General features: G+C 43.2%; 1 protein-coding gene across 1 annotated transcript; it reads right to left on the minus strand.

Moving 5' to 3' along the window:
- LOC139407720 (creatine kinase B-type-like) lies at window positions 1–10,547 on the minus strand. Its single transcript, XM_071151570.1, has 8 exons — window positions 10,497–10,547; window positions 9,521–9,725; window positions 8,190–8,344; window positions 7,800–7,932; window positions 6,916–7,087; window positions 2,888–3,011; window positions 2,413–2,602; window positions 1–396 (listed from the first exon to the last, which is right to left on the minus strand). Exons 2-8 carry the CDS (start codon window positions 9,711–9,713, stop codon window positions 218–220), a joined length of 1,146 nt encoding a protein of 381 aa, XP_071007671.1. The 5' UTR covers window positions 9,714–9,725; window positions 10,497–10,547; the 3' UTR covers window positions 1–217.
- Between the last annotated feature and the right edge of the window lie 13,983 nt (window positions 10,548–24,530).

Here is a 24,530-nt window from a genome sequence, read left to right on the forward strand (position 1 = left end):
ATGGGCCAAAGATACTTTTATTTCAGATGTTAATAGCCATCTGCAAAAAGACTGCATTTGATACAAAATCCTTCATCACACAGATGAACTCATCTAACTTGTGCCACTAAACGTGTCGGGCAGAGTGCATTTTCTTGATGTAGTGAAGATTGTTTATGGAGACAAGGGGGAGATATTGGTGACGAGGTAAGAGGTTAGAAGGTTTGAGAGAGCGTGTTCACTTCTGGTCGGGCATCAGGTCGTTGAAGGACTGGCCGCTCTCCAGACGCTTCTCCATCTCGACGAGGGTCTTGACGCCGTCGACAACCATCTGCACCAGCTCCACCTCGGAGAAGCCCAGACGGTCTGCGTTGGAGATGTCGAAGACACCGCCTACTGCTGCAGTGTCCACACCACCTGGAGGGGGGGGGGGGGCGGTACCAAAGAAAAGCTGAGCCAAATGGTGCTGATACGGTTGGCTTCTCCGCAACTAGGGGTGATAGGCCAATCCTGCTCCTGGAGAGCCAGTGGGTATGCAAGTTTTAGTTCCTGGCAGCCCTACTTTAATGCCTTTCAGCTACTGTAATCTAAGTCCTGGGGGCTCCACAAAATGTTGCATATGCACAAAATACAAATATGCATGCTCCAGTTTACTCAAAAGTTAACATTTATAACATGGAATTTGACGTGAGAATGTGCTTAGCTTCCTGCAGACTTTAGACCAGGGGTCCCCAACTGGCAGCCCATGGGTGGTTTTATTTGGCCCCCAAGTTCTGAGAAGACACTTGCATTGTTGGACATAAGACTAAAAACAAGGAAATCCACACCAATTGATTTAGATTTTGTAAACCTGTTTAAGTACTCCCACACAGACGTGATCGTGTACAAAATGTAAGCAAGGTTTAAAATGATTGTTAGTCAAATATTGGGGTTTGGGCTTGAGGTCTACAAATGTGTAATTATGTCCCCAACCAAAACCCACTAAGTTTTTGCCCATGGCTGAATCTAGTTGATGATCCCGCTATAGACCATATGCACAGTTTCCAGTGGTTGAAGTATTGCATTGCAAGTAGCCTACCATTTTGTGCAAGTGGGGGATATGACATGCTTATTGATAAAAAATAAACAGGCAGCCTTAAGATGCAATCATTTGCCATTCGTGAAGATACATTTTTCACATCTCTGCATTCTAAGTTGGAAATACATTTCCATAATAAATGTACCTTTGTTTCATACTCGAAGTAGCCTAAAATGCCTACATTAAATTGGACCCACTTTACAGTAGTAAATATTTGAAACACTGTCTTAAGTATTTAGCTCCATCCAATCGAGCGCAGTTTAAGGGTAGAACAGAAGGTTCACCTTTTCAACTTACATTTTAGGGTACTGCACATCTTAACCTACTGGAATTACAAATGTTTCAAGTAAACAATTTTCATAAATATAAATTGTCATATGCTTTAGCCTACAACAAATTGCCATGGGCACCCCTCATTTAAATTGGGTCTGATAAGCTATTATTTGAAGTGTTCTGCTATATGCATCAGAAAAGGGAGTGTGCGTTATAACAGTAGAATGTAAATTAACAAAGATGACTTTTTGCTTTGAAGAAGTGTGTCGGCTACCACTAAGTAGGCCTACTGTAGTTTAACATGGACAATGTTTCAGAATTTGCAGGCAGTGCAGCATATTTAGGGTCGGGAAAAACAACACATGTTTACAGGTCCAACAATTTGCAAATCGTTTTTTTTTCAGAAACTTCCTTGGCCTAATTCCAACACCTCCAGAGAGACATTTGATGTAGTTGGCCATTGCCTTTAGAAACTTTAGAAACAGCAAATAAGGGCTGTGTTGTCACCATAAAAAAGGGAAAGATGGGCATTTCAGGTAGTGTTTTAATGCTTGTTCACGCATGCAGTTTCAGGACAAGTCTGATTTATGACGGGCGTAAACTAAGCTTATAAATCTCTATATTTTTTGTATGTGTGCAGTCTTTTCAGAAGTGGTGCACAGTTATGAGGCCCGAGGAGCAGCTACTTAGCCAAAACAGGAGTAGGGCTGACCAAATTCCGGCAGCAGTGTAGCTCCCCAGGAGGAGAGTTGGCCATCCTGGCCCTATTCAGTGGACAGTTAACACTTTCCACTAGGTCTTATCCACATTTAGGAGAATTGCAGCCACAGTTACAGCCAAAGGTTTAGAGGCATGTTGGATTAGTATAACTGTCAATTTAAGTACATAGATTCCGATTCAATTAAACATTGACATCTTGACTGCACAATGTTTTACCAGCCTACAGTAACAACCATTGGTTAATAAATCAAACGTAGAGAGACTAGTCCAGATCTGCTCGACATTCACTTAATCCCAATAGCTGCTAGACAGAATGTCCCATCTACATTTCCTAAGAGTTGGCGTATTCAAAATGGACGTACCTGTGCCACGCTTCTGCAGCCTCAACCTCTTGAGGACCTCGCTGAACTTCTCGTGCTTGCTCATGTTGGGCAGCTTGACGTGCACACCGGCGCGCAGCCCCGTGCCCAGGTTGGAGGGGCAGGTGAGCACGTAGCCCAGGTGCTCGTTCCACATGAACTCATGGCCCTTGTCCTTGAACAGGCTCTCAATCTGAAGTGGTCAGAGGAAACAGTGAGGTAAGGGACCAAAGGTTAGAAGTCGTGTTGAGAAAGCAACTGCAGTGTTGGGGGACTGTTTAAGTTAAACGTTTCCTGCAGGTTTTGCAACAGTTTTTGAAGTGCCATTTTGCATAGTAGACTCACAAATTGACTGCATTCAAATGCGATTAACCCCAGCAATGTAGTTTGCACATGTTCTTTAACATTACGTTGTAGAATTGAGCCTTGGGCGTAACATATTTGACATCCTAGAAAGCGGAGTGCACGTCACACACACCTTCGTGAGGCCTGTGCAGAAGCGGTGGAACACCTCCTTCATATTGCCGCCCTTCTGCATAGAGATGACCCGCAGATGGTCCTCCTCATTCACCCAGACCAGGAAGGTCTTGCCATCATTGTGCCTGTCAACAAAAACAAATCTACATATTAGTTCAACATTGGCTGGAATGAGACGCCATTATGCATAACTATCATGTTTACTCTCACTGAAGGCACCCTCCAGCTGGTACTCCAGTGTAGGGTGAAGTTAGTCATAGACGCCGATCTTGGGTAGATTAAAGAATAAATCCACCACTAATGGTTAGGATTCGGGGAGGTTGTCCTAGATCTGTACCTAGAGGAACTTCGACCTAGAGCCTCCTTTAATGACCCACAACAGAGAACATAACTGCATCTCACTATTTTAGAGCAGGGCACACCAAGCTGGTTCCTGGCGAGCTAACATCCTGTTGGTATTCACACTCACCCTAATCTAGCACACCTGGTTCTAATAATTAGATTACTCATAATTGGCATTTGACCAAATATCTGCAGAAGGGTAGCTCTCCAGGAACAGGGTTGGAGAGCCCTGTTTTGGAGTATGTAATGTGGATTGTAGAATCGTAGATGGGGCCTCCAGTAAATTTTGACCATTGAAGATGTCAACTAGCGTCAATTTTATTGGCACATGCACCTAAGACAACAGGTGTAGGTAGACCTTAGTGAAATGCTTACTTACGAGCCCATAACCAACAATGCATTTAAAAAAATACAGATAAGAATCAGAAAAAGTTATGAGTAATAGCAGTAAGAGCAGCAGCAAAATAACGATAGCGAGACTATATACAGAGTCAATGTACGGTGGCACCGGCTAGTTGAGGTAATATGTACATTTAGGTAGAGCTATTAAAGTGACTATACATAGATGAGAGAACCAGTGGTGTAAATAAGGGGGGAATGCAAATAGTCTGGGTAGCCATTTGATTAGCTGTTCAGGAGTCTTATGGCTTGGGGGTAGAAGCTGTTTAGAAGCCTCTTGGACCTAGACTTGGTACTGCTTGCCGTGCGGTAGCAGAGAGAACTGTCTATGACTAGGGTGGCTGGAGTCTGACAATTTCTAGGGCCTTCCTCCGACACCGCCTGGTAGAGTTCCTGGATAGCAGGAAGCTTGGCCCCAGTGATGCACTGAGCCATACACACTACACTCGGTCGGAAGCAGAGCAGTTGCCATATCAGGCCTTGATGCAACCAGTCAGGATGCGCTCGATGGTGCAGCTGTTGAAACTTTTGAGGATCTGACCCATGCCAAATCTTTTCAGTCTCCTGAGGAGGAATAGGTTGTCGTACCTGCTTCACGACTGTATTTGGTGTGCTTGGACCATGTTAGTTTGTTGGTGATGTGGACGCCAAGGAACTTGAAGATCTCAAACTGCAGCCTCGACGAGAATGGGGGCATGCTCAGTCCTCTTTCCTGTAGTCCACATTTTTTTTACCTTTATGTAACTAGGCAAGTCAGTTACGAACTAATTCTTATTTTCAATGACTGCCTAGGAAGATTTTTACCTTGTCAGCTCAGGGATTCAATCGTGCAACCTTCCGGTTACTAGTCCAACACTAACCACTAGGCTACCTGCCAACCCTTTGTCTTGATCACGTTGAGGGAGAGGTTGTCCTGGCACCACACAGCCAGTTCTGACCTCCTTATAGGCGGCCTTGTTGCGGTCGGTGATCAGGCCTACCACTTGTCGTCAACAAACTTGATGGCGTTGGAGTCGTGCAGTCATGAGTGAACAGGGAGTACAGGAGGGGACTGAGCACGTACCCCTGAGGGTGCCCTGTTTTGAGGATCAGCGTGGCGGATGTGTTGCCTACCCTTACCACCTGGGGCGGCCTGTCAGGAAGTCCAGGATCCAGTTGCAGAGGGAAGTGTTTAGTCCCAGGGATCCTTAGCTTAGTGATGAGCTTTGAGGGCACTATGGTGTTGAACGCTAAGCCGTAGTCAATGAGTAGCATTTCTCAAATATATTTATTTTGTCCAGGTGGGAAAGAGCAGTGTGGAGTGCAATATATATCGCATCTGTGGATCTGTTGGTGCAGTTTGCAAACTGGAGTGGGTCTAAGGTTTCTGGGATAATGGTGTTGATGTGAGCCGTGACCAGCCTTTCAAAGCACTTCATGGCTACAGACGTGAGTGTTACGTGTCGGTAGTCATGTAGGCAGGTTACCATAGTGTGTTCTTGGGCACAGGCAATATAGTGGTGTGGTTACATTATGTTGGTATTACAGACTCGGACAGGGAGAGGTTGAAAATGTCAGTGAAGACGCTTGCCAGTTGGTCAGTGCATGCTCGCAGTACACATCCTGGTAATCCGTCGTGCTCTGTGGCCTTGTGAATGTTGACTTGTTTAAAGGTCTTATATCGGCTGCAGAGAGCGTGATCACGCAATCTTCCCGGAACAGCTGGTGCTCTCATACATATTTTAGTGGTCTTTGCCTCAAAGCGAGCATAGAAGTAGTTTAGCTGGTCTGGTAGGCTCGTGCCACTGGGCAGCTCTCAGCTGTGCTTCCCTTTGTAGTCTAATGGTTTGCAAGCCCTGCCACATCCGACGAGCGGTAGAGCCGGTGTAGTACGTTTCAATCTTAGTCCTGTATTGACGCTTTGCCTGTGATGCTTCTTCGGAGGGCATCGGTTAGAGTCCTGCTCCTTGAAAGTGGCAGCTCAGTGTGGATGTTGCCTGTAATCCGTGGCTTCTGGTTGGGGTACATACAGTCACTGTGGGGATGATGTCATCGATGCACTTGATGAAGCCAGTGACCAGCCGAAAGAATCCCAGAACATATTCCAGTCTGTGCTACAAAACAGTCCTGTAGCTTAGCATCTGCTTCATCTGACCACTTTTATTGTGCTTGCCAATGGTGCATCCTGCTCTAATTTTTGCTTGTAAGCAGGAGCATAGAATTATGGTCAGATTTACCAAATGGAGAGCTTTGTATGCATCTCGGTGTGTGGAGTAAAGGTGGTCCAGAGTTCTCTGGTTGCACATTTAACATGCGGATAGAAATTTGGTAAAACGGATGTAAGCTTCTTTGCATTCAAGTCCCCAGCTACTAGGAGCACCGCCTCTGGGTGAGCGTTCTCTTGTTTGCTTATGGTGGAATACAGCTCATTCAATGCTGTCTTAGTGCCAGTCTCCTCCTCAGCTATGAAAAATACAGATGAAAACGCTAGGTAGATAGAGCATCTCATAAGCTCATAAGACCACACTACCTCAGGCGAGCAATAGCTCAAGACTTAGATAACGTGCACCAGCTGTTGTTTACAAAAATACATAGACCACCGCCCCTAGTCTTACCAGACGCCGCTGTTCTATCCTGCCGGTACATCGTATAACCAGCCAGCTGTATGTTGATCGTGTCGTCGTTCAGCCACGACTCCGTGAAGCATAAGAGATTACAGTTTTGATTGTCCCGTTGGTAGTTTAATCTTCCGCATTGGTCATCAATTTTATTCTCCAAAGATTGCAGATTTGCTAGCAGAATGGAAAGAAGTAGGGGTTTATTCGATCGCCTACAAATTCTCAGAAGTCAGTATGCCCTCTAGCCCCTTTTTCTCCACACTAATCACGGGGTTCTGGGCCTGTTCCCGAGAAAGCAGTAAATCAGTCGCGTCGGGCTCGTCAGACTTGTCAGACAGGACAAAGAATATTCTGCCAGTCCGTGGTGAGTAAAAGTGATTTTCGGTCACAAGAGACGGTAGCGGCAACGTCATGTACAAAATAATTTAAAAAGTTGCAAATAATGCAAGTAAACAAAAACAATTGGTTGGGGACATGTAAAACGTCAGCATTCTCCGGCACCATTTTATCCTTTACTGCACTTTCGCGCCTTAGTGAACACCGACAGACCATGGGAGGAATTCACTAGAAAAGCTGAGTGGCAGGAGAATGCCAGACTAAGTCCCTTTATTCATCTGCCATCATGAAAGGAAAAGGAAGCCATTTGACGTCTACATGGAGACAACTCTGCTGTGGTGCCCGGGGAACTCACCAGATGCCCCTGCCGTCAGGCCAGTCACGGCCCATCCCGGACGCCAACAGCAGGGGGGACACGGGCTTGTCAAACAGGAAGTGGTCGTCGATCAGCTGTTGCTGCTCATCATCTGTCATGTTCTTCAGGGCGTAATACTGGCCATTGAGGTCCCCATCCAGTGAGGCTAGACCTGCAAAAAAACGAGAACGTCAGTAAAACAAGTAAGCCTACATGAGTGGTCATCCTTTTTCACCAACTATAAATTGCATATTTGTAAGGATTAGGCCAACAATCAAGCAGTTATTTTTTTTTCAAAGTGGCAATTTCAGTTAAGGATTCAATTACAGTGGTGTAAAGTGCTTAAGTTAAAATACTTTAAAGTACTACCCAAGTCATTTTTTGGGTTGACTGCTTTTACTTAAGCTACACTTTCTGCCTCTTATCTGGCAAACTCACTAAACAAATGCTTCAATTATGGTGTGCCCCTGGCAATCTGTAAATAAAAATTGTACTGACTGGTTTTCTTACTATAAATAATTCCAAAGTCCTTATACTTTAGTATATTTTAGCAATTACATTTGCTTTTGATACTTAAGTGCATTTAAAACCACATACTTTACTCAAGTAGTATTTCACTGGAAGACTTTCCCTTGAATCATTTTCTATGAAGGTAGCTTTACTTTGACAATTGGGTACTTTTTACACAACTGCCATTATATAAAACACATCTGGAAGAATTAAGTCTTAACCAATGCCAGTCAAGAGCAGCAAGTCGATTGCAGTGTGGCATGACTTCAATAGTCTAATTAAGACAGTTCCACGCAGTGCTGTCAGGGGGCAGTGTCGCAAAGGGCATGCAGCAGGACTCAAGGCATTGAAGAGGACAGGGCTCGGTTACGCACTTTCGATTGCCATGTTCTCAATGGCACGTCGCTCCCCACGGCTGCAGTGTGGGGGGAGGCAGAAGCCACGGACACTCCTGCCAGTTCGCACTCTGGAGCTCAGGACGAAGTTGGGGTCCAGGTCATCCCCACCCTGCCAAAACAACCGGCGTGTTAGCAATTAGCATGAAAGCTAACAGGTATGGACATTTGATATCGACTAAACCAGGGTTGGGCTACATGGAGGTTTGACAATAATGGGTTGTGTGGCCATTATGCCCAATATGGATTTTCATGGACAAATTAATTTCCCAAATAGTTGTTGACTCATGTAGGACAACCTTGGGAGTGTGTATGTGGTGAACCAGGGTGTGAGGCGATTCAGAGTGTGTGGACATTGTGTGCCTTTACCACAAGGTTATCTGGGTTCAGGTCGGTCTTGTGTTTGTCTGAGGGCTTGTATCCGCCGTGGCGGTCTTCAATGATGGGGTCCAGCAGCTCCTTGAACACCTCGTACGTCTCCTCGTCTCCGGCCACACAGCCCACTGTCATGATGAAGGGGTGGCCTTGAATAAAACAGGGACAGGGTGAAGGAATAAAAATGCCAGCCAATGGTGCCAACAGTTGACATCATCCAAGTGAAAGTGTCACTGACAGAATGCAGTTGGTCGACAGTAATTGGTTTAGGAATTGTATTTAAAATTGGTCAGCTGTGCCAGCAGTCACATTGGTCTTAGTTCCAGTAATAGCTTTAGCCACCCTTCAGATGCAAGCTGTCAGAATAACACCATCTACACTGAAGCCATTGAGCATTAATACAAATTTGGGTTGACATTCATAATGCTGTACATGTTCTGATTAAGAAAAATGTTACATTGAGGTGACTAAGGTTTGCAGCAGACCTGGGTTTAAAATGTCATTTAAATACTTATTTTCTGTGTATTTGAGTATTTTCAAATACATGTATTTAAGATACTCCGAATGTAGGGCCTGAGTTAAATGCACGAGTATATATATATATATATATATATATATATATATATATATATATATATATATTTTTTTTTAAATGCATGCCAATACACATTCCAATATTCAACTACTTATATTTTCAAATTAAAAAAATATATGCTACTACTCAATGTGAAAGTATTTGAAATAGTATTTAAACCCAGGTCTAGTTTGCATACCGGTACACATCCTCAGCTGGTTGCCGCTTACACTGGATGTTGTAGTAGGGCCTCACAATAGACATTATCAAATTAAAGGCCTACATTACAATTCAAAGTCAGTAATTCCGCTGTTAAATGGACATGTGACCCAACAACAGAGGGGAATAAAATGCAAGGCATCAATTTAGCCTGTAATGTCACCAGCAGACAAATAGTGGACTTGACCTTGCTCAACAAAGATCGTCGGTGATGCTGCTGTGACAACTTGGAATAAATTGGTGTATGGCCATGGATCCCATGTCAGTCCTAATGCATTGATTGTTAACTGGAACAATGCGCTCGACAGGGCCACAAATAATGAATTCCTATTATTATACTGAACATTGCATTAGTGGCCACATCACAGGCACTTGGTAACAAGGTCAACGTTTCAACAGCGGAGGTTTTTCACTCCGTACATGGCTGACATTGCAAAATCCAAGCACCGGATGAGTGGGTAGGCTATAACTCGCCCTCTCGACGCGGCATAAAACGGTTTAGGACCAACGTAGGCAAACTCGGGCTGTTTACCTGGGTTATCAATTCCAGTTTGAATGACATCATCCACGGTAAATCCACTTGGAGTCTCTTTGTCCCGCAGGTTGGCGTACATCTCTGGGGTGAGCACCTTGGCCATGTGGTTGTTATGTTGGCTGAGGTCGGGGTACTCCTGCTCCGCGGAGTAGCTCATCTTCAGCTTGTTGTGGGTGTTACCGAAAGGCATGACTGCGTTCACCTGTGCGCAAGGATGAAACGATGAGGTGTCAGTGGCCAAGAGCCTAGACCCGGCAAAATGGAATAACTAATTGGAACAGGGTCTAAAAAGACTTGAGAAGTCACTGTACGCAATTGTGACGCAGTGGTCGGCTATTTCGACACCTGGTTTTGAGGTAGCAAACAAATTCCTGCCATTTGCGTGCCAATTCCTCATAATCTGAGAGGGTACACGCAACATACAATCGGTGCCCAAATATAGCAATTTATTTTCTCTAAAATATAAAAAATGTCCAACAAAGGGAATGCATATTCATCCACGTTAATCCAAAATATGTCGGTTACAGTGCGAGGCAATACTGTTCACATTAGTTTGAAGCAACCGAATGCGTGATGTCCAGCACCAGATAAGACCTTGCAGATAGACCACGACCTTGCGGTCTCTTCCGTGTAAACGGCTATGCCAAACGGAAAATTACCCCTCTACACTAGTTGACGATTTTAACCAGGGTGAAATATTGTACATGTCAGTTCGATTTAATCGTTTTGAGTGAAACCAAATCACTGCCGTCTCCCCATTTCTCTAGGGTTAGATGCGCTTTCCCGAGATGCTGTCTAAAAAATACCCGTCTTTGTTCAGCCTATATTCCAAACGTTTTCCCATTATCATATAGCCTATTTAACCAATATATGTATTAAATACAAAGTACATTAGACACCCAACAGTTCTGCAAATATGATGACATACTTATGCATTTATACAACGTGTAAAAATAAAAAAAAAATCACCTACCGTAGGACGTTTTTCTTTGGGAAAGACACACCAAAACTAATAATGGTGTCCGGAATGAATCAGCTTCGCTAGGTTTTTATATGCCAGAGGAGCTCTCCTCTGATTGGATACTATTTAAAGTTCATTCATTCTATTGGAAATGGGAATAACGCAATTGCATATAGCGTCACTGCTGCGATTTAACAGCCGACACCTCTCAGATCAAGTGGTGCGTTCCTTGACAGATCTCTTTATTGACAACAGTAAGAGATAATTCAATGGTACCAGTGGCTACATTCCATTTATCCGCACTGGGATGAATGGATATCGATTCTCCTAGTAAGCCGGAATGTCACCACACACAGAACCCTGCCCTGCTCATTTAGCAATGTAAAATATGTTAATATGGTCCAATGGGCTTCAGGTAGCCTATACATAAGTTAAAATGTCGGTCTGTTTCAGGCGAATGTCGTTGTTCTTTATGATGATGGGGACATTTAGTGGCCTATTTTAATATATATGAATAATGTTTTATTTTCATATTCCAATGCTTTTGTGTGGCTCATTTGTAATGCCATTTTAACAATAGGCATATTATATGCTCCATGGGGCTTATTTCTCCCCCCACAAAAAAACTGAGGTAAAAATAGTTTCAGTTTGGATATTCGATGGATATTCGCCTGCAGTTTTCCTTACCTGCACCAGCAGCAGTTAGGGACCGTCAACATAGTGACAAATCAAAATTTTCAAATTTCATATGCAATTTAACCACTACTCCTAAAACTTTAAAACCTGTTTCTAGCTAACCCAATGAAATAGACACACATTGCACACATTTTTTGTTGTTGTTGATTTACATCTCGCACTATTTTAAATGATTAATTTGCATTTTTGAATTTCAGTAGCTCATTGGTCATTTGACCTACTGGACTCAAACAAGGTTCAGAATGTCCACTGACTATCCTTCTATATTACACACCCTTTAGTTTGTCCATTTTCATCTCACATGATTTTACATGAATTTTTCTAAATTTAGAATTTCAATAGCTCCTTGGTCATGTGACCTAGGGACTTCAAACAAGGTTCAGAATGTCCACTCAGTGGGCCTACACATTGCACACCCTTTAGTTTGTCCATTTTCATTTACATGACTTTTTTAAAATTTAAACATTCAAAAGCTCCTTGGTCATGTGACCTAATGACTTAAAAAAAGGTTAATTATGTTCAATGACTACCCTTCTATATTGCACACCCTTTATTTTGTCAATTTTCATCTCACATGATTTTACATGAATTTTTCAAAATGTAAAATTTCAATAGCTCCTTGGTCTTGTGACCTAGTGACCTCAAATCACACACTCTGATGTGTGTCTACTTTCATCTCATGCTATTAGATTTAAATCTGTAAGCTTTACAGACCATCTCCACCAAAAAAATAAAATTAAGTTTTTGACCTAATTGTCACATAACAGCTACTCATTATTGAATATATAACTATCAAACCTGCATTACAAAGACCCCACAGCTGAAGGTGTCCTGCTGCATGGTGGGAGTTATTTCTCCTCCTTTCCACTTTATGTCCACCCAGTCGTCTTTTCCATGGCAGGATCTTCTCATTTTGAAGTACTCTTTTTTTATGTAAACATAATGGGATTCTGATTAGTTATAGGCAAATAAATGCACAGGCCAAATGTGTATGCTGTTTTCCTTATCACTATAATCTAGTAGTCATTTAGTAGTAGAGGTAAATTCCTTTATGCCCATTCTACACACAGCGTAAATTGTAGGCACTGAATCATTTACAGGACAATAATAAAAGTAGCATATAGGATCCAACCCTATCACAGAGTGAATAAATGTAGAGTGTTTGGAGACTTCAAGAAAAAAATATGAAGTGACAGTTTCATCAGTACGTGCTTAAATAAAGTCATATCACAGATGACAATGCCCACCAAATCTATGACAATAGAGAATGAATTGTGTAGAGGTATTTATTAGAGAGGGGTAAAGAAAGCTTTTGTTCGGGCGCCAGGCAGGTATTAACCATGCCGAAAGGAAAAGAGTAGAATAGAGAGAACCACTACCAGACCCACACACATCAGCAGAAGAGACTGCCTAGAGTGTAGCCTGTTTACCAGATAGCCAGTGGAGAGAAAAGAGAATACACACCATATAAAACCCACATCACAGCACAGGGGTAACCCAAACAAGAATACCTCATACAATAATACTAATACTAATAATGGCATAGCAATTCAACAGCAACTTCATACAAGAACGAACCCAGTCATCAACATAGGATTTGCAATAATCTGTATTATTTCCTAGTGGATGAGTGCAGAGGGTATGAATGTGGGGGGTGTTCATCGACACAACAAAGGCCTTAAAAATGTCCAGTCTTCTCGGCCACATGTCATTAGTACATCTCAATACAGTTCACATAACAATACACAACTTGCAGGCAACCTCCCTTTTAACTAAAATGTCCAAATACTTCAGGCAGGGCAATAATAGTCCAGCTCTAATGACTTCAATGGGAAGTGCATTGGAAAAATAGAGAGTCTGTTGCAGGGTAAAGCACTGGAACGATAGAGGGAAGAGAAAAAGAGAAAGAGAACAAGAGAGATCTTAGCTGTGGTCTTCAGGCGTGCAGGTGTACTGTCTGACTGTCCGATGGTTTGTATGTTAAAGCTTCGCAACAATGTTGCTACTAATCCGTGCGATCCATAACGGGCGCGGTCCCAAACGAAAACAACCACGACCTAGAGCGATTACACCGATGATTGAGTTAAACACTCTATAAACTACACACGCTGAAAACAAACAAAACTTCTGCAGCACAGCACACACAATCAAACTGTCGCGCCACCAAAGAGCCCCTCCCCAAAGAGCTGAACGAGCTCTCTTTATTTTCTCCTTCCTTACTGCTCATGCGCTCTTAAAGTGGCAGTGCACGGTGAAGGCTCCGTGCAGATTTCGCCACAATTGTAAGCAACAAGGTGTGTTTGTCAAAATAATATCTGCAAATGTCAGTTGTTGAACATAATACTTCTATTTGCAATAGCAATTTATGATATATGCAGATGAGGAATATTCAATGTACCAACACTACAGGTAGGACGGACACAAGACATTCCTACATATAGTATATATATTTTTGTAATATATTTTTTATTTCACCTTTATTTAACCAGGTAAGCCAGTTGACAACAAGTTCACATTTACAACTGCGACCTCGCCAAGATAAAGCAAAGCAGTGTGTGTCACGCCCTGACCTCAGAGAGCCTTTAAATGTCTCTATTTGGTTGGGTCAGGGTGTGATTTGGGGTGGGCATTCTATGTTTTGATATCTATGATTTTGTATTTCTATGTTTTGGCTGGGTATGGTTCTCAATCAGGGACAGCCGTCTATTGTTGTATCTGATTGGGAACCATACTTAGGTAGCCCTTTTTCCCTCCTTTCTTTGTGGGGAAGTTGACTTTGTTTATGGCACATAGCCTTTAGCTTCACGGTTTGTTTGTAGTGTTTATAGTTTTTTTTCGGCGTCATCTTAAATAAAGAATATGTACGCTCACCACGCTGCACCTTGGACCTCCTTATTCAACAGCCGTGACACAAACAACACAGTTACACATGGAATAAACAAACACACAGTTAATAACACAATAGAAAAGTCTACATACAGTGTGTGTAAATTAATTAAGATTAGGTAAGGCAATAAATAGGCCGCAGTGGAGAAATAATTGCAATTTCGCAAATAAACACTGGAGTGATAGATGTGCAGAAGATTAATGTGCAAGTAGAGATACTGGGGTGCAAAGGACCAAAATAAATAAAACAAATCAAATAAATAACAATATGGGGATGAGGTAGTTGGATGGGCTATTTACAGATGGGTTATGTACAGGTGCAATGATCTGTAAGCTGCTCTGATAGCTGATGCTTAAAGATAGTGAGGGCGATGAGTCTCCAGCGTCAGGGATTTTTGCAATTCGCTCCAGTCATTGGCAGCAAAGAACTGGAAGGAAAGGCGGCTAAGTACGGATGACCAGTGAGCTGAGATAAGGCGGGGCATCACCTAGCAAGGACTTATAGATGACCTGGAGCCAGTGGGTTTGGCGACAAGTATGAAGCAAGGGTCAGCCAACGAGAGCATACAGGTCTCAGTGGTGGGTGGTATGTGGGGCTTTGGTGACGAAACGGATGGCACTGTGATAGACAGCATCCAATTTGCTGAGTAGAGTGTAGGAGGTTATTTTGTAAATGACATCGCCAAAGTCAGGATCAGTGGGATGTTCAGTTTTACGAGGGTATGTTTGGCAGCATGAGTGAAGGATGCTTTGTTGCGAAATAGGAAGCCAATTCTAGATTTAATTTTGGATTGGAGATGCTTAATGTGAGTCTGGAAGAAGAGCTTAGAGTCTAACCAGACACCTAGGTATTTGTAGTTGTCCACATATTCTAAGTCAGAACCGTCTAGAGTAGTGATGCTAGGCGGGCGTGCAGGTGCGAGCAGTGATTGGTTGAAGAGCATGCATTTAGACTGCCAGAGGTCCGGACAACAGGCCCTCCGATTTGATACACTGAACTCTATCTGAGAAGTAGTTGGTGAACCTGGCGAGGCAGTCATTTGAAAAACCAAGGCTGTTGAATCTGCTGATAAGAATGCAGTGATTGACAGAGTCGAAGGCCTTGGCCAGGTCGATGAATACGGCTGCACAGTATTGTCTCGTATCGATGGCGGTTATGATATCGTTTAGGACCTTGAGCGTGGCTTAGGTGCACCCATGACCAGCTCGGAAAGACCTTAGAAAGGCAGGGTAGGATAGATATAGCTCTGTAACCTATATCTATCCTACCCCTGCGGTCATCCCCCTTTGAAGAGGGGGATGACAACGGCAGCTTTCCAATCTTTGGGGATCTCAGACGATACGATAGAGAGGTTGAAATCAAATAAAATCAAAGTTTATTTGTCACGTGCGCTGAATACAACAGGTGTAGGTAGACCTTACAGTGAAATGCTTACTTACAGGCTATAACCAATAGTGCAAAAAGGGTGTTAGGTGAACAATAGGTAAGTAAAGAAATAAAACAACAGTAAAAATACAGACTATATACAGTAGCAAGGCTATAAAAGTAGCGAGGCTGCATACAGACACCGTCTAGTCAGGCTGATTGAGGTAGTATGCACATGTAAATATGGTTATGTGACTATGCATATATGATGAACAGAGAATAGCAGTAGCGTAAAAGAGGGGTTGGCAGTTGGTGGGTGGCGGAACACAATGCAGATAGCCCGGGTTAGCCAATGTGCGGGAGCACTGGTTGGTCAGCCCAATTGAGGTAGTATGTACATGAATGTATAGTTCAAGTGACTATGCATATATGATAAACAGAAAGTAGCAGCAGCGTAAAAAGAGGGTTTAGGGGGGCACACAATGCAAATAGTCCGGGTAGCCATTTGATTACCTGTTCAGGAGTCTTATGGCTTGGGGGTAAAAACTGTTGAGAGGCCTTTTTGTCCTAGACTTGGCACTCCGGTACAGCTTGCCATGCGGTAGTAGAGAGAACAGTCTATGACTGGGGTGGCTGGGGTCTTTGACAATTATTAGGGCCTTCCTCTGACACCGCCTGGTGTAGAGGTCTTGGATGGCAGGCAGCTTAGCCCCAGTGATGTACTGGGCCGTACGCACTACCCTCTGTAGTGCTTTGCGGTCAGAGGCCGAGAAATTGCCGTACCAGGCAGGGATGCAACCAACTCTCGATGTTGCAGCTCTAGAATATTTTGAGGATCTCAGGACCCATGCCAAATCTTTTTAGTTTCCTGAGGGGGAAAAGGCTTTGTCGTGCCCTCTTCACGACTGTCTTGGTGTGTTTGGACCATTCTAGTTTGTTGTTGATGTGGACACCGAGGAACTTGAAGCTCTCAACCTGCTCCACTACAGTCCTGTCGATGAGAATGGGGGCGTGCTCGGTCCTCCTTTTCCTGTAGTCCACAATCATCTCCTTAGTCTTGGTTACGTTGAGGGATAGGTTGTTATTCTGGCACCACACGGCCAGGTCTCTGACTTTTACCACTGTTGTGTCATCTGCAAACTTGATGATGGAGTTGGAGTCGTGCCTGGCCATGCAGTCATGAGTGAACAGGGAGTACAGGAGTGGACTGAACTTCGCACCCCTGAGGGGCCCCTGTGTTGAGGATCAGCATGGCGGATGTGTTGTTACCTACCTTTACCACCTGGGGGCGACCCATCAGGAAGTCCAGGACCATTTGCAGAGGGAGGTGCTTAGTCCCAGGGTCCTTAGCTTAGTGAATAGCTTTGAGGGCACTATGGTGTTGAATGCTGAGCTGTAGTCAATGAATAGCATTCTCACATAGGTGTTTATTTTGTCCAGGTGGGAAAGGGCAGTGTTGGGTGCAATAGAGATTGCATCATCTGTGGATCTGTTGGGGCGGTATGCAAATTGGAGTGGGTCTAGGGTTTCTGGGATATTGGTGTTGATGTGAGCCATGACCAGCCTTTCAAAGCACTTCATAGTGCAGACGTGAGTGCAACGGGTCGGTAGTCATTTAGGCAGGTTACCTTAGTGTTTATGGGCACAGGGACTATGGTGGTCTGCTTGAAACATGTTGGTATTACAGACTCAGTCAGGGAGAGGTCGAAAATGTCAGTGAAGACACTTGCCAGTTGGTCAGCGCATGCTCAGAGTACATGTCCTGATAATCCGTATGGCCCAGCAGCCTTGTGAATGTTGACCTGTTTAAAGGTCTTACTCACATTGGCGTGATCACACAGTCGTCCGGAACAGCTGGTGCTTCCATGCATGTATCAGTGTTACTTGCCTCAAAGCGAGCATAGAAGTAAATTCTCATCTGGTAGGTTTGTGCCACTGGGCAGCTCGTGGCTGTGCTTCCTTTTGCAAGCCCTGCCACATCTGAAGAGCGTCGGAGCCAGTGTAGTACGATTCAATCTTAGTCCTGTGTTGACGCGTTGCCTGTTTGATGGTTCGTCTGAGGGCATTGCGGGATTTCTTATTAGCTTCCGGGTTAGAGTCCAACTCCTTGAAAGCGGCAGCTCTACCCTTTAGCTCAGTACGAATGTTGCCTGTAATCCATTGCTTCTGGTTGGGGTATGTACTTACAGTAACTGTGGGAAAACAACCTTGATGCACTTATTGAAGCTAATGACTGATGTGGTGTACTCCTCAATGTCATCAGAAGAATCCCGGAACATATTCCAGTCTGTGCTAGCAAAACAGTCCTGTAGCTTAACATCTGCTTCATCTGACCACTTTCTTATTGATCTAGTCACTGGTACTTCCTGCTTTAGTTTTTGTTGTAAGCAGGAATCAGGAGGTTATAATCATGGTCAGATTTGCCAAATGGAGGGCGAGGGAGAGCTTTGTATGCATCTCTGTGTGTGGAGTAAAGGTGGTCTAGAGCTTTTTTCCCCCTCTGGTTGCACATGTGACATGCTGATAGAAATGAGGTAAAACTGATTTAAGTTTCCCTGCATTGAAGTCCCCGGCCAATAGGAGTGCCGCCTCTGGATGAGTGTTTCCCTGTTTGCTTATGGCCGTATACAACTCATTGAGTGCGGTCTTAGTGCCAGCATCGGTCTGCGGTGGTATATAGGCAGCTACAAAAAATATAGATGTAAACTCTCTTGGTAAATAGTGTGGTCTACAGCTTATCATGAGATACTCCACCTCAGGCGAGCAAAACCTTGAGACTTCCTTAGATTTTGTGCACCAGCTGTTGTTTACAAATATGCATAGGCCGCCACCCCTTGTCTTACCAGAGGCTGGAATTTAAAGATATAAGGAATTTGAAAGTATTTATACTTTTCCTTCCTTCCATGCTGCATCACATCCGCCCAAGATTTGGAGTCCCGTAGGGCATCGCACAATTGGCCAATCGTCGTCCAGGTTTGGCCGGGGTATGCCATCATTGAAAATAATAATATGTTCTTAACTGACTTGCCTAGTTAAATAAAGGTTACATTAAAAAAATGTAATAAAAAAATGTGATACTTAAGTATATTTTAAGAATTACATTTACTTTTGTTTCTTAAGTATATTTAAAACCAAATAAGTTTTGACTTACTCAAGTAATTTACTGGTTAACTTTCACTTTTACTTTAGTAATTTTCTATTAAGGTATCTTAACTCAAGTATGACAATTGGGTACTTTTTCCACCACTGATCAAATCTCAATTCAATTGTTTTTAAATACTTTCTGAAGGAACTACTGTTTGTGTCAGATGCTAAAAATCACACTGAATGGGTCTTGTTTTTGCATCAAAGTATAATCCTGAGTGGGAACTGTTAATGAGATGCAGCGCCGTTGTTGTGACTGACGCGTCACAGGAAGCAGTTTGATGACAGGCCGCAACTGCAGCCACCTGATAGCTGACAGAGCTTTCCACATATTGTCTGTGCTTGTTTATGCATTTCATTGTGTGTGACTGTGTATGCCTGGGTGTCTGTATGTTATCATTTGCATGGGTCGACTGGACAGGTTGTTGGGCGGCCCGCAGTAGTTGAAGGATTTCATCTGGAGAGAGGGGAGAAAGAGATCAAGGCGTAGGCTAGTTCTGTGTGAGTGGGACCAGTGGACTTAATAGGCTGAGTGAATGAGGAGTGGATGTCGACAACCTTCTTTTCAAAGTGGTTGACAAAGTTGTCCACAGAGAGGGAGGAGGGAGGGGGAGGGGTGGAGAATGAAGGAGGGAGGGGAATGCCGAGCCGGCCGTGAGGAAAGAGGAGAGTGCGAGTCACAGGATGAGAAGGTTTGAAGAGGCACAATGAGGTGACAGGAGGGAGAAGGTTTTAGCAGAAGGGAGAGATGATAGGATAGAAGAGGGGAGGGTAGTGGGAGAGAGAGTGAGTGAAAACCGGTTAGGGTTGGAGGAAAGGAAGAAAGAAAACAGAAAAGGAAACAAAGTAGTGATCAGATACCTGGAGAGGGGTTGCAGTGAGATTAGTAGGTGAACAGCCTCTAGTAAGATGAGTTGAAGCATATTGCCTGCCTTTTCAGTTGAAGGGGATTGGGAAAGGGTGAGGTCAAACGAGGCAAGGAGGTGAAAGAAAAGTTTGGAAAGAAATTACTCGAAGGCAAATATCGGGAGGTTGAAGTCGCCAAGTACGAAGAGCGGTGAGCCATCATCAGGAAATGAACTCATCAAGGTGTCAAGCACATTGAGGAACTCTATAAAGGCACCTAGTGGGCGATAAATGAGAACAATGTTAAGCTTTAGTGGACAAGTGACAGTGACAGCATGGAATTCAAATGAGCAGATGGACAGGTGAGAGAGGGAGAAAAGAGAACATTTCCATTTAGGAGAAATGAGTAGCCCCGCTACGACCAGCTGCTCTTGGACTATGAGACGTAGTCAGATGAAAAGATAGCAGCTGGAGTAGCAGTGTTCTCTGGGGTGAGCCATGTCCCAGTAAGGTCCAAAAAGTCAAGGGACTGAAGGGCAGCATAGGCTGAAATGAACTCAGCGTTTTTGACCGCAGATCAGCAGTTCCAAACGCTGCCAGAGACCAAGATTTCCACATGGGTTGTGTGCGCAGGGTACATTCAATTAGAATGGTTGCAGCCAAGGGATGGGGAGCATCTGTAAAGCCTACAGGGAGAAGAGCTAAGAGGTGTAGAAATCAGGGATGCAAAATATATCGGTAAGCATATCAGAATCGAACGAGATTAGCTAAAAATGCCTGCATTGGCCCGATGTCTAGTTTAACGCCGATGTGCAAAACCGATGTCAAAGCTGACGTACATACCTATATAACATAATGACGCAATTAAAAATATAGCGCTACACGTGCAACACAGCATTCCTAACCTAGCCCACAATGTCAACAAGTCGAGCAGTCATTTGAAAGAGTAATGGAATTTATTGCCCTTGACAATCTACTGTTCTCTGTCATGGATGATGTTGGCTTTCGCCGACTGGTCGAGTACCGGTACGCATTACAAAGTAAGCTCTATTTTTCAGATATTGCCCAACCGAAGTTACACAGTATTGAAACTCACACCCATGAGACTCACACCCATGAGCTACTTGCTACTTGCAATGGGCATCACTGCTATTAGCTTCACAACTAACATTTGGACCGGCAATGTCAGCCCCATGAGCATTATGAGTCTGACAGCACAGTGGGTCGACAAGGATTTTGTACTGAGAAATACCATATTACATGCTCAAGAATGTGCTGGTTCTCATACCGCTGCTGCCATTTCAATGGCATTTGAAAACATGTTTGAAGCATGAACACTCCTAGCTCCATTCAAACAACTGACTGGAGAAATAAGCTCAACTGCGTTTGCAGCAGACGTGATACCCTGTCATGGCATTGAAATGCCTGCTCAACAAAAATGCCAACACAGACTGTTAGGTTAACTTGGAAAAGCGATTCGGGGGCATTCTCTCTGAGCCTCTACTGTGTCGCCACCATGCTCAATGCTAGGTACAACGACCGCTTCTTCGATGCAGACAAGAAACAGGGTTTACGTGACATGTTAGACAGCTGGACAAGATAGAAAGGGTCACAGTGACAGTGTGCACTGAGGAAGAAGACCCACGACAGAAGAGGCCACGGACAGACGGAGCTGAAACTTCACTGCTTGACATGTATGATGAAATCCTGGTTGAGAATGAAACGACTGGACAAATGAACAACAAACAGCACAGCCAGTAAGTAAAATAAATAGGTTTTGATTATGTTTTACTGGTAATGGGGACATACGTAAATGCCAACAAAATAATTTTTGGTCAGTGTGTGAGTGTGTGTTGTTGTTGCCTAAGTGTTGTTGTTGTCATAACTCTCCTGTGACGATCTGAAGGATCAGGTTACTGTGGGTCTGCTCTACAGCGTGCTCTCTCTCGTAGAGGGGGAGGTTGGGAAGTCGGCTGTTTTATGGTCGGTCATAAAATACTCTGCCCCTGTGCTCTGTAGTGTTCGAGTTGGAATGTAAACTGTGGAACACAAAGAGACTCTTGGACATCAAAAGTTTGAATAATTAAACAATATTTATATTTTTGAGAATGTGGGAGTGGTCCGTGGACACTTAAGGGACAGTAATGACGAGTGTGTTTCATTTGGTGATCTCATGAGGGAGATGAAACACATATAAGTGTACATTTCCCAGCTGTATGGTAAAATTTGTGAGTAAATATGAAACTATTAGTGAGAAGATGTAATGTGATGTTGGCCTTCTAAATTAGATACTTGTTAAGATGTAAAGTTTTAACTAGTCAGTGGCCACACCCCCGTGAGGCCAGACATTACATCAGGCGTCATAGAATCGCCCATTTTTCCACAGAGTATGAAACCCCTCCTGACAAAGTTTACATTAGACCAGAAAATATGGAGCTGACGCTACATGTTGAAATGGTTAAGAACTACAACTCCATAGGCCACGGAGACCATACAGTTGTAGTTTTGGCTACATGCCCAGAAATGGTTAAACTCTGAGACTATCACTACAGAATAAGACGATTAACTACTAGTCTGCACCTGGAAATTACGTAAGTCTAGTAGAAGAATACCGACAACCGTGGAAGCATCTATTCTCTGTAGGCCTGACGTATCCAATACAACAGACACTATCCAGAGCCGCGGAGAAAGCTACAACCAAGAAGGACATTGTGACTTCTGGTTAAGTTAACCAGAGACTCTCTGATGAACTGACTCTCCAGCAGACGGACTGGCGATTCCAACAGAGAAGACAACAACGACATAAGGGCATAAATATATACAGTTGGAGTCAGAAATTTACATACACCTTAGCCAAATATATTTAAACTCAGTTTCACAATTCATGACATTTAATCCAAGTAAAAATTCCCTGTTTTAGGTCAGTTAGGATCACCACTTTGTTTTAAGGAAGTGAAAAGAATAATAACAGTAGAGAGAATTATTTATTTAATTCATCACATTCCCAGTGGGTCAGAAGTTTACATACATTGCCTTTAAATAGCATTGCCTTTAAATTGTTTAACTTCGGTAGCCTTCCACAAGCTTCCCACAATAAGTTGGGTGAATTTTGTCCCATTCCTCCTGACAGAGCTGGTGTAACTGAATCTGGTTTGTAGGCCTCCTTGCTCGCACACACTTTTTTAGTTCTGCCCACAAATTTTCTATAGGATTTTGGTCAGGGCTTTGTGATGGCCACTCCAATACCTTGACTTTGTTGTCCTTAAGCCATTTTGCCACAACTTTGGAAGTATGCTTGTGGTCATTGTTCATTTGGAAGATCATTTGTGACCAAGCTTTAACTTCCTGACTGATGTCTTGAGATGTTGCTTCAATATATCCACATAGTTTTCCTTCCTCATGATGCCATCTATTCTGTGAAGTGCACCAGTCCCTCCTGCAGAAAACACCCCCACAACATGATGCTGCCAACCCCGTGCTTCGTGGTTGGGATGGTGTTCTTCGGGCTTGCAATCCTCCCCTTTTTCCTCCAAACATAACGATGGTCATTATGGCCAAACCATTCTATTTTTGTTTCATCAGACCAGAGGACATTTCTCCAAAAAGTACGATCTTTGTCCCCAATGTGCAGTTGCAATCCGTAATCTGTCTTTTATATGGCGGTTTTGGAGCAGTGGCTTCTTCATTGCTGAGTGGCCTTTCAGATTATGTCGATATAGGACTCGTCTTACTGTGGATATATATACTTTTGTACCTGTTTCCTCCAGCATCTTCACAAGGTCCTTTGCTGTTGTTCTGGGATTGATTTGCACTTTTCGCACCAAAGTATGTTCGTCTCTAGGAGACAAAATGCGTCTCCTTCCTGAGCGGTATGACGGCTGCGTGGTCCCATGGTGTTTATACTTGCATAGTATTGTTTGTACAGATGAACGTGGTACCTTCAGGCGTTTGGAAATTGCTTCCAAGTATGAACCAGACTTGTGGAGGTGTAACGATTGTCCTCCTGACGAAGAGGAGTAGTAGGAAGGATCAGAGGACCAATGTGCAGTGTGGTAAGTGTCCATTTTAATATATAAAACTGAACACTACAAAAATACAAAATAACACCGTGAATGAACAAATGAAAATCAAAACAGTCCCGTATGGTACAGACACAGGAAACAATCACCCACAACTCAAAAGTGAAACCAGGCTACCTAAGTATGGTTCTCAATCAGGGACAACGAATGACAGCTGCCTCTGATTGAGAACCATACCAGGCGAAACACAGAAATCCCAAATCATAGAAAAACTAACATAGACAACCCACCCAACTCACGCCCTGACTATACTAAAACAAAGACATAACAAAATAACTAATGTCAGAACGTGACAGGAGGTCTACAATTTATTTTCTGTGGTCTTGGCTGATTTATTTTGATTTTCCCATGATGTCAAGCAAAGAGGCACTGAGTTTGAAGGTAGGCCTTGAAGTACATCCATAGGTACACCTCCAATTGACTCAAATTATTTCAATTAGCCTATCAGAAGCTTCTAAAACTAATAACATAATATTCTGGATTTTTCCAAGCTGTTTAAAGGCACAGTCAACTTCGTGTATGTAATCTTCTGACCCACTGGAATTGTGATACAGTGAATTATAAGTGAAATAATCTGTCTGTAAGCAATTGTTGGAAAAATGACTTCTAGTTTGTTAACAATACATTTGTGGAGTGGTTGAAAAACTAGTTTTAATGACTCCAACCTAAGTGTATGTAAACTTCCTACTTCAACTGTACATTGCAATTTTCTTGAATGAGCTTCCGTTCATTTGCAAAGGATTAGCATTTCAATTAATATAATTATGAACCGTGTGCAGTGAAACCCTTTTGTCTTTCCCCCTCCTTCTCAGTCCTCACCCCTTTCCTTTGTTTACCAATCCGCCATATTGGCTTCGTCCGCTAGGGACTTTTTCTTTGTATCATGTTTGTTTGTTATGTTTGTTATATATTTCTGTGATTATTTAGTTAGATAGTAAATAAATAATTAAGCCAATTTGTATATCGCTGATTCATCATTTAGGCTAGGGTTTGTGCAGCTATCAAAGGGTTTGCGATGTTCAGTAATGA

This window comes from Oncorhynchus clarkii, chromosome 4 (assembly GCF_045791955.1).
Source record: "Oncorhynchus clarkii lewisi isolate Uvic-CL-2024 chromosome 4, UVic_Ocla_1.0, whole genome shotgun sequence".
NCBI lineage: Eukaryota > Metazoa > Chordata > Actinopteri > Salmoniformes > Salmonidae > Oncorhynchus > Oncorhynchus clarkii.

Bases quoted from the DNA above. Each gene is read 5' to 3' on its own strand.
- LOC139407720 (XM_071151570.1), bottom strand. From the start codon at position 9,713: ATGCCTTTCGGTAACACCCACAACAAGCTGAAGATGAGCTACTCCGCG. The intron at 3,012-6,915 runs GTGAGTTCCCCG...TTTTGTTGACAG, and splicing joins CCTGACGGCAGGGGCATCTG to GCACAATGATGGCAAGACCT. The intron at 2,603-2,887 runs GTGTGTGTGACG...TGACCACTTCAG, and splicing joins TCTGCACAGGCCTCACGAAG to ATTGAGAGCCTGTTCAAGGA.